Source organism: Charadrius vociferus, unplaced genomic scaffold (assembly GCF_000708025.1).
Source record: "Charadrius vociferus isolate BGI_N301 unplaced genomic scaffold, ASM70802v2 scaffold704, whole genome shotgun sequence".
Classification (NCBI taxonomy): Eukaryota; Metazoa; Chordata; class Aves; order Charadriiformes; family Charadriidae; genus Charadrius; species Charadrius vociferus.
In genome coordinates this window covers 611,143-628,446 of record NW_009648036.1, presented here as the reverse complement: position 1 = coordinate 628,446, position 17,304 = coordinate 611,143, and the positions used below count along the sequence as shown (strand labels likewise).

The window sequence follows — 17,304 nt, the reverse complement described above, 5'->3', positions numbered from 1 at the left end:
AGATGAAATGCTCTCAAATAGCAAGCCTTGCATTTTAAGTTGAAGTTCATGTAAGGATCTGACTTAATATATACTCAGATTCTACAAGCCTACAAAAAGGCAGCAATTAGCATGGGAAGAGCAGGTGTCACTAAGCCTTAGTGACAACTTTAGGCAGCTACTTGCTTCCCAACTTACCATCTTCCTTTTCCTTTCTGCAATCTGCTCCTCTGATTCCATTTCTACTTCATTGCTAATGGGAGTTTTTTCTTCTATATCATCAATAAAATCTGGCTCCTGAAAGATGGAAATGACTGCTTTACAGAAGCTCCACTACTCTTGCAAACTAGGGAAAACTAAAAGCTACACAGAACTAAGAATCCTCAAATCACTATAGCAAAAGTAACCAAGCCAATAAATCAACACCAAAATGTCAAAAAAACCTAATAACCACTTGTACCTTTGTATAAACCTGTAAATATAATCACTTGACTATATCGTTTCCATCCTGAGCTTAGACACATCTTGTACTTTGGGCAATAACACTAGCCACTGATCTAGCCACTTTATAATCAGTTAAAGAATTAGGAGTTTTGCATTACACCCACATTAAAAAAACCCAAACATTAGTTTTAGTGAAACAGAATGCATGTCAAAGGAGATGTTAACAGACAATTACACAGAAGTTCATCTCAGCTTAAAAGTGTATTCTATTAAAGAACAGTGCCATACCATAGGAAAACACAAGAGTTAGCTAACTAATAACAGGTTTCTGTTTCGGAAAAGAAAAAAAATCAGGAAAGAGTAGCTTTGAAAAGATTCACTAGTCCTATGCGCAATTTCACTTTTACCTAAAGGACTAAAGATTTTTTAACATTTGTCTTAAAAGTACATTTACATTTTCCCATATGCTTTCTTTACCTTAGCATTATAAACTTCACCCCAGGAAAAAAAATATTACTCGACTGGCTTCTATGTTTAGATACATGCTTTATTCTTCTCAGCATTCCTACTGTTTTAAGTTCTGTTGAAAAACAATACTAGTTCTCCTGTGACTGTTCTATATAAGCACTATATATTATGTTAAAAGCTCAGGAGAAGGTTCCAAATACCAGTTATCACTTGTTAAAAACAAAAACAAAGACAAAAACAAAAATCACTTAAGATGAGAAAGTTTAAATGTTGCCTCTGGAAACCCTAAGTCAGTCACATGCCATGCCTTCTGGACTTCCAAGCATTTTTAAGCTATTTAGCTACTAAAACCCCAGAACAATTTCATCATCTAAAGAAAAATGGGGATCAATATGCTCATTTTCACCTTATTTCCTTCACTCCTAAGTGATGTTAAAAGATTAAGAACTGGAAATGGCTCCCTCCCAGAATACCTCCTTTCTCTCTGCTCCTTAATTATCAAAATCCATCACATAAGAGAAAAAAAAAACACCCAAAACAACCAACCCCAAACCAAAAAGCCAAAACAACACCACCACCCACTAAGAAGAGACAGTTACTAAGGTAACCATCTTCTCATGTTAAATATTTATCTTTAATAGCTGCTCTGCAAAATTAAGTTAATAATTCATCTCATGGATCTCTCCCGCTAGTTCTTTCAAGCTAACATATTAAAAGAAAGACTAATTTAAAATTGACTACCATGGTATATTACCAGGTAGCTTTACTATACTATCCACCTGTTACCCAGTATTCAGCTTCAAACCACGCTTTCCTCCTCCTCACTCCCCAAACTCTATTTAATCTTCTACACAGAGCTGCAGCCAACACTTAATATCCTGTCTTGAAGTTTGATTTGTTACAGCAGCAGGGCTACTTATTGCTATGTTTAAAATACTATGCTTTTGAGTAACACATGCAACTAATTAAAATACACTTCAGGATGGACATGGAGCTCCTGAAAGCATGACGTGAGGCTTTCACATTAGAGATCCACAAAGAAATTCAGAGGAAAAAAAAAAAAAGTATAGTTAAAACTGGTATGGGAACCAACATATATTTAAATACAATCAAATATTAAGGAAAACTGAGACTAGAATAAAAAATTCTAAACAGCTTATCCATCATTACCCCTTTTCAGTGACTTATTAAAATTCCTTTAGTAACTACAAGAGGTATCTGTGTTTAAAAGCTTTTCTTTCTGTCATCTTTGTGTCAATACCTGATTATTCGAAATGGACAGCCTGAGGGGAGAGAGCTTCCTCTGTTTACTATCTGCAATTTTCATTTTGGTGGCTGCTCCTTCACAGTCCAATGTGATGTTCTGATTTTGAGTCTCCTTTTCTCTTGAAACATCTTTCTCTTTCTTTCCCTTTTTCCTTCTGGTTTCATATCCAGTATTGATGTTTTCTGTAGGTTCAGAACGTCTGAGAACTGGACATTCAGGATTTTCTTTGAGGCAAGCACAATCCACTTTGTATTTACTAAAAGTAATTAAATGCAAGAAGGCGTATTTTGATTAGGCTGTATAGCAGTGAAACTTTTCAACACTAAATCACATGAGCTGACACATTTCACATTAAACATCTGCTATGATGCAAACCAACCATATTAAAAGCAGTTGACTCAAGTTTTCACCAAGATATACACTACCACTATAATTCAAAACCTTATCTACTGGTTAATAAAATTTGTGGCTATTTGCCATGTGGAATTCTTTTAAATTCAAGGTTAGTATTTACGTAGAGGATGGAAGACATCTAAAACTTGAATATACCCCAGGTGGAAATATAACCATCACATTAAAGAAATTAACAGATGCATGGAAGGCAGAGTTCTTGCTTTATGCAAATACAGTAAACACAATTTACAGAACAAGCACACTGGAAAGAACTCAACAGTCACTCTGTACAATTTCAAGTTCCACTTAAATACACAGGAACTGTTACTCAAACACATTCAACTTACACAGGCTGTTAGCTGCAGGTACTAAACACAATACTACATACTTTTAAAAGGATAAGTAACAAAGCCCCCCCCCCCAAAATATCAACCAGGCAATTTCTCAGGATGCCTTCACGTGAGGGATGTAGGAGTACATCTACAACACTTAACAGTGCAAAGTATCTTGAGCTAGTCTGAACCCAAGTTGATTAATACAGGTAGTACTCTATGGACATAACTAGTTCAGGTCCAGAAGCAGCGAAGTCATGTCTGCACAGCACTGCACCCAAGCTGACTTATGAGCAGACCACAAGAAAGTGTATTACCTTGGTGCACCAAAACGTGAAACAGTTGAGGACTGCTTCTGGACCCGACCAAGTGCACATACAGAAGCAGGCTCTTCAATGCTTCCATTTCCAAAGTTAGTATTAGCCTAGGCGTTCCTGCACAACGTACCTATACCCTAGAACATTTCCTACTAGCCAAGAGAAAACATTACTAGATTACACCATTCAAAGGCCTTATTTTGCCATCAGATTTTGAAGAGGCGTTTGAATAATAATGCCTATGTATGTCAGTGGAACTTAACCAATTATTTCCTTTACTGTTTCAAAACGATGCTTACAGATAATGGTAACACTTTATGAGAGCATTCCCCAATTCACCAATAGAGCAGCAGTTGTATTCAGGAAAATGTGTAATAGGTTATAGAACCTAAGGCACTACACATTCAGTGTATTTGAAGATTCTTAACTATGCATTAAACAAACACAATTTATAAATAAATTCCACAGACACTGTCTTCCTGAACTTATACTACAGAGGCACTCTAAAATAAACAAGAGTACTATTGAATACTTCTAGATTTTCTTCTCTCTACTGTCCTCACACTATGGGACACATATATACAATGAATTTTCATTTTCATATTCATCTAAGTTTGTATCTTTTCCACATCATTTATAAGTAACTGCAACATTGTTGAAATTAGCAACAGATATGTATGTAGTAATAAAAATACAGAAGAAACCCTGCCCACACACACTGTTCATTGCAAATACAGATCTTAAGGAGCCCTTTTATTAAAGCATGCGAGAAAGTAAATTACATAAACCCAAAAGCACTCTGATTCGCAACATAATTTAATAAGCATTAGATGTATTTTAGAACAGCATGCTTAAATACTTACCAATTTCCATAATCAAAATCAAACGCTATAGTAATCTCTGCTCCCTTTGGAATGTTATGGATGGAGTATATGTAAAGATGAATGGTTCCATCTTCAATTACATGCCTCACCTATATTTAAGAGAAAGTTATTATATTACCAGGAATGAATTTGGGGTTTTGTTTTGGGGTCCCGCCTGCCCATCCCCAAAAGTACCTCTTACGGAAACTGTAGGGATTGCTCAAATTACCAGGTGGGAAACTCAATGAGAAGGGGACTTTAACTAAATAAAACCTAATTTATGTATGTATTTATTTATTTATTTATGTATTTATTTACCTCCGCATTTGGTGTACATGAACGCCTGATGAATCGAGCTTCATTTCCGAAAGTCCTTGCATCAACACACATTTCTAGCCCATGGAATTTGGAATAAAACAAAACAAATGGATATGGCCTGAGAAAGATACAAGAAAAAGTTTTATCATTTATAAAGATGCCAAATATCACTTATTTTTCACATTAGCTAGCTTTGTAACATGATGTTTGGCATGACAAACCAAATTTGTATGTTAATCTGAGAATGACATGTTTGTACATTCTCCAAATGTATTCTCAGGATACCATAATACCGTAAGTTTGAATTACAGCCCTGAATGCAATTGTTCTGCATAGGATCTAAAGGGAGGAACAGTAACAGGGCAAGCATTAGACATGGAAGACACAAGGTTAAGGTTTGTAACTTTTCTTATGGCAGGTCCTAAAACAAATCTCAGGTAGAAATTTAGGTGCCTCATAGAATCATCTAAAAAAATAGAACAAAAATAACACCTCCACATCCCTGCCTAACACCTGAAGTTATCGCTAGCACTCAACCCTCCTGAAGAAAGGGAGCATCTAAATACTTTGCCAAGACGTGCTTTAAGTTCTACTACTACAAGTGCCAGGGAACCCTTCCACCTTTACTGAGCAAAAGCTCTGTGTTCCCTCCTCAAACAGGCCTCCTGCAACCTCCCAAGCAGGTGTGTCTGTGCAGTTAATGGCAGCACTGAAAATGATTCACAGGAAGAAGGAAGCAGTCACGCATTGCTCAATAACTTAACCAACTTGAGAACTCTGGCAGTAAAATAGCCCCAAGTTGATCTGCTATGGATCAATTCCATTCTTGGCCTGATGGACTTAAAATCTATTTTCTCTCACAAAATAAGAGTATCTTTGCTGTTACCTTCTGAATTATTTTAGAATGGCAGAACCTGCCCATCTCTGGTTTAAGGTGCACAACTACCCAACTGAGAATGCAGAATCCTGTAACCAGGGAAGAACAAAGAAAGAGGAAACTAACTCCTGAACAGATCTGTAAGGGCATCCAGAAGAGAAGGGGGAGAGCAGATTCCAGTTGCAATTATTTTTCATCAGACAACAGTAAAATGCAAGACACTGCTAGTAACTAAGAGCCACTTGTACTTGAGGCAAGAGTTTGGCAAAACAACATTTCAACAGTCATCTTATTAAAACATTTGGAATAAACAAACCTTTTAAAGAAATATCCATTAGCTTCAAATTGTTCTCTCAGCATGAACTTTCCTCGGTACTCAATAATAAGCGCATCAGGAGGCAAGTCTTTGGCAGCTTTTAAAATTTTCTTGTTTTTTTGCACGTAACTCTATAAAGACATAAGTTAATTTATGAAGTACCATTTTCTACCATTTTACTATTATTATTAATATATTATACTTTCACAGCTACTAAATAGACGAACTAAAACACCCTGCTTTTTGTAATTAAACCTCCAGAATGATTTGATCAAACTGTCCTGTTCCCCTACCAATGCAACTAGTTATGAATTTAGATTCAAGAAATGCTTTAGCCCTAGATCTCCAGCACATGGCTGCAAGCCGAAATATTCACATTCTCACAATTCAAGTACTATACCCCTCAGTTCACTTAACTCTCACCACTACCAGGACAAATTGCTGCATTGTTCTGCATAACACTTTCAAAAGGCTTCAATTCCTTCAAACAAAACATGCAAACATAAAAGGACATTCATGATTTATTCAAGGAAACAGAACAGGAAAGTAACAAAATAATAATAAAAAAAGAATCTTGAGAGAGTTTTCAAATTTCTTATTTCCATATCTTTAGATGGAAGGATGGCTTTTAATTAAAAACCAATACATACCCTGACAATTAGTGAACTCACACCTCTCATAACTGTCATCGCCAATCAAAAAGGAAGTAGCCTCTATGTAGGCAAAAGGCTCTGTAAGCAGGGATATTCCTCTAAGGAGGGTGTCCCATATGCCATGATGGTCTTTGAGGAAAAGAAGCAAAGATGCTTCCATTAATCTGCTACAGTAACCACTCCTCAAGATTTCTGCTACAAAATGCTAAGGTCTGTTATATGGCTCTGATTTTAAGCTGATAAATAACTGATGTTAAGGACAGAAAAAGACACTGCACAATTTCTTCATAAACTAGAAATTACAGGATCACAAAACCAAAAAAAAAATCCGTATCAGAGTATCACCTACCATCAGAACACCCTTCATGAACTACAAATGAAATTCTGTCCTATCTGAACATTTAAACATGCAGAACGGACTTACCACATCTTAAGAAAATGTGGACAGTTAACACATTGACACACATAGCAGAAATAAAAGATTCCAACTTTGATGTTTACGGTTGGACTCAATGACCTTAAAGGTCTTTTCCAACCTTCATGATTCTATGATCCACTCTAACCACTCCTGATACTCCTCACAGAGCACAGAAACAGCAGCAGCAAAGCTTACTGTGTTATGCCCACCACAAAAGGCAGTCTAATGACAATCCAATGTTCAGGGTCAGGCTAGCACCTTAGTTATTTATATGACAACTAATATGCAAGTGTAAACATAATCAGGGGTGATACAGGATGTATGAAAATCAATTACAAATTCTGAAGAAATTGTTAAAATTCTGATGCTTAGATGTGGTAAGACAAGATACAGAAAATGACTGTGAAGGCCCCCCCCTTTTTTTTTTTTTTTTTAAAAAAAAAAGGGGGCATCTAAATGGGTATCTTTATCACAGCACAAAACCAGGAAGCATGCAGTAAGACGACATAACACAGCTTGTTACCTCTACTGGCGGTTTGAAAATCAGATTGCTGGTGCTGACTTCTTTTTTGTCATTTCCATTGCCTAATCTCAGAGCTATTTTTTGTGCCTCTCTCTGGACACCCTCACTGTACTGGTTATTATTTGCTTCTTCGTAACGATCCATCCATGCCTTGATTTTAGTTTCCCATCCAAAGTTTGAACTGTCAGTAGGATCAATCTCTGGAGCTGAGCCCTAAAAATTAAAGTAAGTGACCAGATACTACATGGTAAGAAAAATATATTAATAAATTAAGTCTACAACAAGACACAAACGAAGGGCAAACATATGCCACTGACTGAAGGGTTGTTTTTTGGTTTTTTTAGGGAGTCCAGTGTAAAACTCTGCATTACTTAAAAGTACTGAGTTGAATACAGTAGCATTACATTTCTCCTTGTATGAATTTTATTCTTTCATAAATATCACCCGAGTTTGAGAATACATTCCCCCTTCAAGAGGGATTCTAGCTTTTAGTGGAATGAGAATGGAGACTGACATCACTTCCTCCTACAACTGCACTGCATAATGAATCTATGACTGCAGGAGTTGGAGGGTCAGATCTCCCTCCCCACGCAACTGTTATGGATATATCCAAATACAAAGAACTCCACCTTCCATCCCATAATACACAGATTTGATTTTCCCCTTTCAACTTCACGGGTCATGCTGTGTCTTTTTTCTGCTTCAAATCTTACTGAACTTTACTAATCCTATGCTTAGTACATTAAGGTTGGGACCCTACTGTTACAGGCTTTGCACAGATCATTTCTCTCCCCTTGTCTGTCCATCACTAAACCATTTTCTTCTGCAGTGCTTCAGATCCTTTCACTTTTAAAGAAAGTGCCATTGTACATCCAGACCTCACAAGCTGCAGCCAGGCTGCAGCCAACCAATGCTCCTTACAGAGAGCAGTACCCAACCAGCGCTCCCTTTTCTATCCACCCAAGTAGAGACACTATTAAATATTAATAAAACAGCAAGTAGTTCAGCGATTCAATTTACCTGTTACAGATTACATTTCTTTTGTGCATCAAGAGAATACACACAAACAAGTGTTAAAAAAAGGTGTGACACTAAGAAAACCATGGAAAAACACAATGGAACCGTATGAACACCATACTCAAAAAGCACAAAATAGAGATTTTCTTCCCTGACTCTGTCTTCACTATTGGCAAGTCATATCTTACACATTTGAAGTGTAAACTGTGTCCCACTTGGTTTTATGTATTTCAAGGATGAATAAACTATTGGAAATACCTACTTTTCACACCATGCATATTTTTATCTCACAGAAAATTTTAAGACTGCTACAACACTTAGATCTTACAAAGATTCCAAACTAATCCAAACACGATTCCTTAAACTATGCCAGCACTAATGAGTAGAGTCTCACCAGATGAATACATGGGGGTATGACAGAGCAGAACTGCTAGTTTAGCTTTCAAATGCAATATAGTAATTTCATTCTTTTGCTGCTTAGATCTATGAAAAGCTGGAGCTACTAAGTTCAAATGAGGTCTGCATTCAACTTTACTCCCTTGTATAGAACAAATGAGCCCCAATTCCTCCACTGGTTCTTGAAAACCAAGTATTCTCAGAATAAAAATTTACACTATACTATTTCAGTTAACTTTGCAGGACATAAAGATCTAGTGCTCATACCTTAATTTAAAATTACTATGCTGCATATTTACTACATTAGTTATTAAGAATTTTACTCCTTAATGTATAGCCCCAATTGCACTCTTGATGCTTCATATCATATCTTGATGCTTCGCATCAATTACATATTGATATACAACTAAGGTTTAAAACAAAACCAAAACAAAATCTCATTACCTTTACTCGTGAAGATTTCCTGGATCCTTCTCGAAATGCCTGAAACAATATTACATATTTATATTCTTTGGAGGAAATACAAAATCTCTTAAGGAATTAAAAATTTATTAACAAATTAACAGCTTTTCAATGTGGATCCTTCTCAATAAAATATGCAAGACAACATCAACAGAACAAACTGCGCTGAAATCTCAAGAAGGCAATAGGTTACATCTCACAAAATCTATTTTAAAAAACAATTCAGCATTCCAAGCTAAGTGCATACTGTTTGTCAAAGCAAGCAGTCCAAGTACCCTTACCTTTCTCCCATATGACAACTTTCAGTACCTAAAGGGGGCCTACAGGAGAGCTGGGAAAGGACTTATTACTAGGGCATGTAGTGATAGGACAAGGGGGAATGGCTTGAAACTGGAAAAGGGAAGATTTAGAATAGATATTAGGAAGAAATTTTTCACTCTGAGGGTGGGGAGGCACTGGGAACAGGTTGCCCAGAGAAGCTGTGGAAGCTCCATCCCTGGAGGTGTTCAAGGCCAGGCTGGATGGGGCTCTGAGCAACCTGGTCTGGTGGGAGGTGTCCCTGCTGATGGCAGGGGGGTTAGAACTAGATGATCTTCAAGGTCCTTTCCAACCTAAACCATTCTATGATTCTATGATTCTCTAGAATTTCAGAATACAAGGCAAAGTTAACTGAAAAGTTACTTATGGAATACCATATACTTGTCAAGTAAATCTGTAAATTGCCCGCATCCTTCACTACATTATTTGTGGAAAGAGGGGAGGGGCAAGCAGGTGTCACAGATGTCCTAATATTAACATTTGATAGTAGTTTGTCATTCTACAACATCATCTCATTCTTTGCATCATCTCACACAATGTTGGGAGACCAAAGAAGAATATGTGGTAGTAAGTTTACATTCATAACTGTTCATTCAAAAGGAAACTCGAGATTTCCAAAAAGATATTGGTAACTAATTCTGACTTATAGTTTTAAAGGATAAAATGTTCATCCAAGCCAGTGAAACAGAACTGTAGAAAGGAACCTGTCCGTTTAGGAAATTCCATGTACTTTTACTTCTTCACGTATATTATATTTGTCTTCACATATATTGTATTGTTTACACCTTTACCTAAGCAGTATAATGCCAGTATCCTGTTTACCAAAGTAGCTTAGTAACTAACTTTCTGACAGCACACTTCCACACAATTTCAACTTAAATAAATGCACACAAATTCACATCAGGACAAGTGACAGCAAACATTTCTGAACTTAAAACAATCTGCAACTGAAGAATTTCAGACACAATTCTTCTTTGGGTATCTAAAGCCTGTTCTGCCCCACCTCTAACTACATCAAGTGGGCCAGTAACGGCAATTCCTCCTTACAAATTCTGCCTCAACCATAAAATTGAACTTTCATGGCTAGTACATACTAACTTAAATTAAGGGGGGTGGGGTAGGGGATGCACAGTGGAAGGGGAAGAGGCAAGGAAGATTGTATCATTTACTGCACAGTATTACACTTCAAACAAAACCCAGGTAGTAAAAATATTATTACTAACAACAGTCTGATTTTTAAACCCAGTGTCTCTTGGTAAGAGATGTCACATAGCTATAATTTATATCACAGTTATAAAACGAAAAATTACATTCACTTACTTTTTTACATTTTGCTATGTTCTGTTCTTTCTCTCCACTCTTTTTTCTTTTCTTATCATTGACTTTTGTAACTCTTGTAGCAGTTAAAGTAATTGTAGTTGGTGTGTGTTGAAAAGCAGTATACAGTTCCACAGGAACCTCATCACCACTCTCTGTTGCGCTGGTATCCCCATCTTTAAAACAAAGAACATTCTGTAAACGGTCAAATACTGTAGAAAGAACATTCACTAGTTACTCCACACCTGCTTTTAAAAAACAAAAGAGTACTGACAAATGCTTCAAGCACTCAAATGCAAAATTCACCAACAGTTGCAACAGCATGAAAATGAATGTCCAATGAGAAGCCGGTAATTAACAGGATGCTTGTAATGCCAGGTAAGAAAAAGATGCCAGATTAATTCTCTTTTTTTGAATGGAATTATATCATCATATTCCATTATAAGCAAAATTAGAATCAGAACAAAAATGGTAAAAAAAATATTTGTTAACTCGTTCACTTATATATAGCTCTTACTTGTAATATAGCTTTAGGATTCTCTCAGATGACTGTATTCTAGAAGGGATTAAAATTAATGAGCGCCCAGCATTTCTTGTGAAGCCCTATTAATCAGTCATGTGTAAGCTGTAATCAACTATTTCAGCTGTGATTTGCAGTGTCAGGTGCCTTTTTCAGGGTAAATATGTCAATTTAGCCAAAAGCCTTCTCTCCTCAAAATCCCCTAACAATAACATTCTGATACTTGGGGAAGAGAAAAGGGAACTCTATTCTACTCGTTAAAACAAGATCATACACAAACTGACAGATATCTTTTCTTTGTGCTGTGCACTCGCAGACCTAAAAGCCAAAGCCTGAAATTTAGCATACATCAGCATTTATGTCACACAAATACATTTCCTGACCTGAAACAGGATTACCCTAGTTCTGTCAAGATGAAAGGCTGTGAAGTATGGGAAGGATTGGAAGAGAGATGGTGCACAGTGATAGGAGACTACTGTTCACATGTGCTCTGCACAGACTTCTTGGACTTTAGCAGCCTTTACAAATATTCTGCCTCCTACTTCACATTAAGCAAGTCTTTTTCTGAAACTGCAGAGAAGCAGGCTTTACAAATACTTAATATGAAAGCAGAGAAAACATTCCTTCTGAGCTCAGAAGGACGTTGCCTTAATCAGTGCACTCAACAGTCCTAATTCTTGAAACCTTCTTTACTAAATAAAGAACTCCAGCTACTGGTTAGTCTGGATTTTTCTTGCTCACAACATTCCTTAACAGGATTCTTCTGTGTATAGTAAGCAATCCAATTTTACCATCTTGGTTGCTCTTTTGAACAATTTATTAGGCACATAATTACACTTTATATATTAGAAGCTGATGAAGTTTTCTGAATTTGTTTACATCTCTGCTGGGACTATTTTCTGAACTAGCATTAAAACAACCACACAGAAGAAATGTCTAATCAAAGAAGAAAGAATAGCAGAATAACTAATGATTGAGAAATGAAAACCCAAGGGCCTTTTGAAATTGTCAATACTTGTTGTCCATACAGCAGTGCCTACAGAATCATTGTCACAGGCAAACACCTCCCAACCCCCCCACAAAACACAGTCTTCCTCAGGGAAGCAACATTTCAACACTGTTGTCTACACTGTGCCCTAACTTACTGTAAAGAATAATTACCCCAACCGAACATGTAATTAACACAGAGTTGTTTTGAGACACTCCTTCCTAACCTACATAACCTGCTTTCACTTTGAAGAGCCTTAGTAAAGCAGACTAAGGGAAGATTTTGCATCTTGGAAGGCAAGATACAAACTCTCCAAATTTAACAAGAAGTTATTGGCCCAGAGTCATTTCCCCACAAGCAGCAAGTGATTTCATCAGTGCTAACTTCAAGACCAGTCAGCTGGAAGCAAAGTCCTTGAACAAGTTACAGATCTAGATACTATACCTTAAAAAATAAGCATAAAAAAAACCCCACCCCTCCAAAAGAAATCCAACAAAAAAACAAACCCAAACCATCCAGGATAGAATTGACTAGGGCCTTAAAGGTGCTGACTCCACTAAACCATAGTAAGTAATCCAATGCATAGTAAGCCACATCAGAATTACTCTTTTATACCAGAACAACAAAACCAACACCACCACATACAACCACTGTCCCCAGGACTACGGACTTGAAATGCTGCCAGGAAAAAAGTTGATGTGGTTATGGACGAAAGTTTAAGACTCTCACCAAGTTTCATATGATGTGAGATGTTCACTTAAAAGCTCATTTCTTAAGGCAAACCAACTGATTTACTACTTGCTCCCCACTGTTCAGCTTTGGATGCAACATGGCTAAAGCAGCAACTCTTTAGAAATCTTTACAGTAAAAAATCCTTATAAAGTATTCTCCTACCTAAATGAAAAGCCCTATTATAAGTAAACCTAAAAAAACCCCTGAGAGCCATATATATACACACTCTTACTCGTTACAGAACATTCAAACCATGCAATCTTACCTTTAATCAAACACCTGTAACTTATTACTAAATTACAAGTAACATTCTACTGCTTTTGAATACTTAAAAACATTTAATAGATACATTCAAATTGATGCCACTTTTGCTTTTCCTACTTGGAATCATCTATGAAAATTAGCCTTTTTTACTAATCTCTCACAATAAACAGTTCATACCTAGAACTACTTTAAGTCTGATTGAACCATGTAATATTAGTCAACATACAAAAAGTGCATTTATCCAAGCAAATGTACTGGCTAAATGAAAATTAACTAGAGACACAAGCACACATTCATTTCAAGTTACGTATTATAAATCACAGTAGCTAATACTGCAATTCAACTGAGTCTTAGAGTAAACAGGATTAGAATTTATCTTTGTTTTTACTGTTTTGATACTTAAGATTTACCATTTATTATTTCTTTTCCTACTGAATGCATAGAGCAGATTTAAAAGACTGATCATCAGGATTAAAGAGGGCTGAACACTAGCTTCAAAGGTAAAATCCCTTCAGCTCCTGCTAAGATTTTGACTCTCTTCCCTGAAGTTTATAGTAAATGATCAGATACTGTGTCTACAAATTCTAAGAGATGACTTAAATAGCTGACCATCAGCTTCCCCTGTCCTGTACGTAAATTCAAGTTCCTCTCCACAATATAATCATACCACTTAGTGAGGTCATTAACTCCAAATGAATTATAAATGTACTTGTTCTATTATTTTAATAGACTCAGCAAAAAATAATTTTAAATTCTAAAAAAATTTGTACTATCTAGCAAGTCAATCACAACTTTTCAAAGTAAGTTTGGTTTTGTTAAAACAGACAAAACGAAAAATTATTGTAGTGTTCTAAATAGGTCATTAATGCCTTTAAAGGACTTAAGGCAGCTTAGCACTGGACAGCAGAAAGTGCAACTGCACCAAGAAGCACCATTAAACCACACACACTTCTAGGCTGCACCACACACTTCAGAATTTTCTGAAGGCATATGAAGCAGGCAGAAGGACCTTACCTACATGATATTTTTAAAAGAAATCCTAACACACACGCTTGCACATACCCCAGTACTTCAGAGACGTGATTTGAAAGTAAAACATGTTAAGTTTAGAAGGATGACTTCCTCGCAAATTATGACTTTAGTAATACTTGAAAGTATCACTTGTCAATCAAGAAACCCATAACACATTTTGGTAATGGCTGGACAGAACTCCTGACAAGTTAGGCTGATTGAGTTGTGAAATTCTATGAACAGCAGGAGAGCTAATTCCATAAAATACAGAGACTGAAATAGGGACTTGCACTACAAGCCTCATCTGGTTATCAAAGGCCAAAAAAAAAAAAAGCCAAAATACCACATAATTGTATTATCTAAGCTTAGCAATTTTTCTTGTTGTCAAAACAAACCCAAAAACATACCAATACACACACAAATCTACAGCCAACAAACCAGAATTAGGATCCCCTCTTAAAACTACGCTAGATTATTTTAAATCTTAATTATGTAATCCAGAGACAGAAAGATCACCTGCAATGGAATCGTTTTAGAAGACTAGTATAGAGATATGAGCAGCCTATGCTACGAAGGAAAAAATGACTGGGCTTAGTAACCCTCTCATCACAGATGAAAACGGAACCTTTTCCACCTTATCTTCAGTAACTTACTCAAAGTAGTCATTATTATAAAAGCTACATTCATTATTATGAAACTTTAACAATGTTCAGACTGAATTAGTCCACAATGGTAAGAAAAAAGGCAGTGGTGACAACCTTTAATAAAACATATGGAACTGCAACAATTCCGATATAATGTTGTCTTAATAACGATAAAGTCAAGTAAAAGGCATTAATTTACCAAACCTTATATGCTGAAGGCTATCAAAATTGCAGGAACTGTGTATACACTCTTGAGTCTATACAGTTGATATATACATGTTTTGTAACCTTTATTAAGGAAAGATCTTTTAAGCTTTACTCACCTGACATATTTTCCCTTTTCCTTCGTTGCAACAGCACTGCCCTTTCTTTATCTAAATTCCTGAAATTAAAACATAAATTTTATTCTGTTCTTCACACTTATGCATCAGTATATCTAAGTATTAAAACAGACCTTTTCATAGTTACCATTTTCCACTGACTACTATAGAATAAACAGTAGACTAGCTCAACGTGTAGATACTTAGAAAAACATCAGTTGCACACTGTTTCATTCCATTTTAATGCAAAGCACATGCAAGTACCAAAATCACTTGAAAATTTAATGAAACTTTATAGCTGAGAAGAAAGACTTGATGGTTGGCCCACAGATTACAGATAAGCAGGCATTAAACCATTTTCCTGCAGATTCTTCATAATAATCATCACAATACAATACAAAACCAATATTCAACGACATCAAGGCCCTAACTGTTTCTCAGAAACAAAAGAATCATTTATTGGTAATTAAAGTGTGCCGAACCTGCAGGTTTTTTATTTGCTGTTTATCAATCTGCAATGTAAGTAACAGGTAGCATTTTATTCTCTGTCCTATGATGACAGTGAGATAAAATCTACCTATCACACAGAACAAAATGCGCTCCTTGTCATGTTGTATGACTTCAATTTTGAGGGGGGACATACAAATACTCATTCCAGAGCAAGAAATCCTCCGAGTGAGCACTGCAGCATATCGGAATGGGACCATAAAACCAAAAGACACTGAGAAATACTGGTGGGGCAGCTGACCTGAAAACACTGCTGTTAAGGGTTCTCAATGTATAACAGCCATGAAACAAATATTGAGTGGATTGTCTACGTATCAGTCAGCCTGAGAAAGGATCCAGGAATCCCTGCTACTTCAATAAGCATTTCAAGGGTTTATCCCCGCTGCCTAAGTGAGGTAAAATAATGACTACTGTGAACAAGGGAACAGAGACTGGTAAGATCATCTGCATCAGAAATAAAGCTCTTTTAACTAGAATTGCTGGGATTATGCTACATGGTTTGTGTTTTATCTGCTAATTATTCCAGTACCTTCTCTTTTTTTTATTCTCCACTCATTCTAGTTATTGAGTTCAAAATCAACCAAACTACTCACCTTGGTTGACAACGTTCACACAGATATATGTCAGGAATATGCTGCCTGTCAATCCCCATGCAGTCAATGTGCTGCCAGACACTTAAAGAAAAAAAAGACAAAAAACCCACATTTTTATTTTAATTACCATTTTTTAAATTGCATGCATAATATACACACACATACACACACACACACACACACACACACAGAGAAAGAGAGCGAGCCATTCTTTTTTTCATCATGATCTTTACTCGGATTGAATACTGCCTAAAACTACATCTCAATCACTGTCTTCGCCACCACTCTGCTAGCTGATCACTGATCACTGTAATTCCAATCTTGTGGCTGTCTCCTGGTGTCTCTCTGCTTCTTTAGACTCATTTTCCCTCTTGGAAATTTTTCTCTAACACTGGAAATAAAAAATGGTAAATTATCACAATAGAGAACAAGATAGAGACAAATACCCTCAGCAACAAGACTTATGCTTTACGTAGTAACAGGAATTTTGTTTTTAAACAAATGACCCCATTTCCTTTTATAAATATAAGTATTATTATTTTTCCTATATAAAAATATATATACACAAATACATGGTTTAATTTATTTATATATTTTAATAGAACATATATGTTTTTATACACACACCACACATGACTGGTAGCAGTGTTGTGCAGCATAGCAAGAGCTTCAAATGCTTCCCACGGTCAGGGATCAGAGGCTGCTTGCTAGACTGAAGGCTAACCTAGGACAGCAGTTCATGCTCATCCCCACATTTCTAGAAGGAACTGGGACACAGAAATCATTGTTATCCTCCCACTTGTGAAATTATCACAACTCTCTCCAACTTCTTACATAGAATCTCTTCTTCAAAAGAAGCAGACTCTACCTAACTGGTGGCTACCTACAACTCCACTGCTGAAAGAACATTTAAATAAATTTCAAAATAAGGGAAAAGGTTATCAGAATCAAGGACCATACAAAATTAATAACAAGCTTGTAACATAAGCAGACAGAAGAATGGAGCTCAAATTAATGTTTTAATTAGCCGTAACAATCATTTCAGAA

The 17,304-nt window shown here is 36.3% G+C and overlaps 1 protein-coding gene across 1 annotated transcript in view; it reads right to left on the bottom strand.

Annotated features, from left to right (window-relative positions):
- Window positions 1-17,304, bottom strand: part of KMT2E (lysine (K)-specific methyltransferase 2E) — a 46,119-nt gene that overhangs the window by 17,856 nt on the left and 10,959 nt on the right. The window contains exons 4-13 of the mRNA XM_009883538.1: window positions 16,258-16,338; window positions 15,161-15,219; window positions 10,682-10,854; window positions 9,026-9,064; window positions 7,169-7,381; window positions 5,575-5,705; window positions 4,382-4,499; window positions 4,064-4,173; window positions 2,153-2,414; window positions 178-276 (exon numbers count right to left, since the gene is read on the bottom strand). Of these exons, the coding sequence (XP_009881840.1) occupies window positions 178-276; window positions 2,153-2,414; window positions 4,064-4,173; window positions 4,382-4,499; window positions 5,575-5,705; window positions 7,169-7,381; window positions 9,026-9,064; window positions 10,682-10,854; window positions 15,161-15,219; window positions 16,258-16,338 (1,285 nt within the window). The remainder of the gene's footprint in view (window positions 1-177; window positions 277-2,152; window positions 2,415-4,063; window positions 4,174-4,381; window positions 4,500-5,574; window positions 5,706-7,168; window positions 7,382-9,025; window positions 9,065-10,681; window positions 10,855-15,160; window positions 15,220-16,257; window positions 16,339-17,304) is intronic.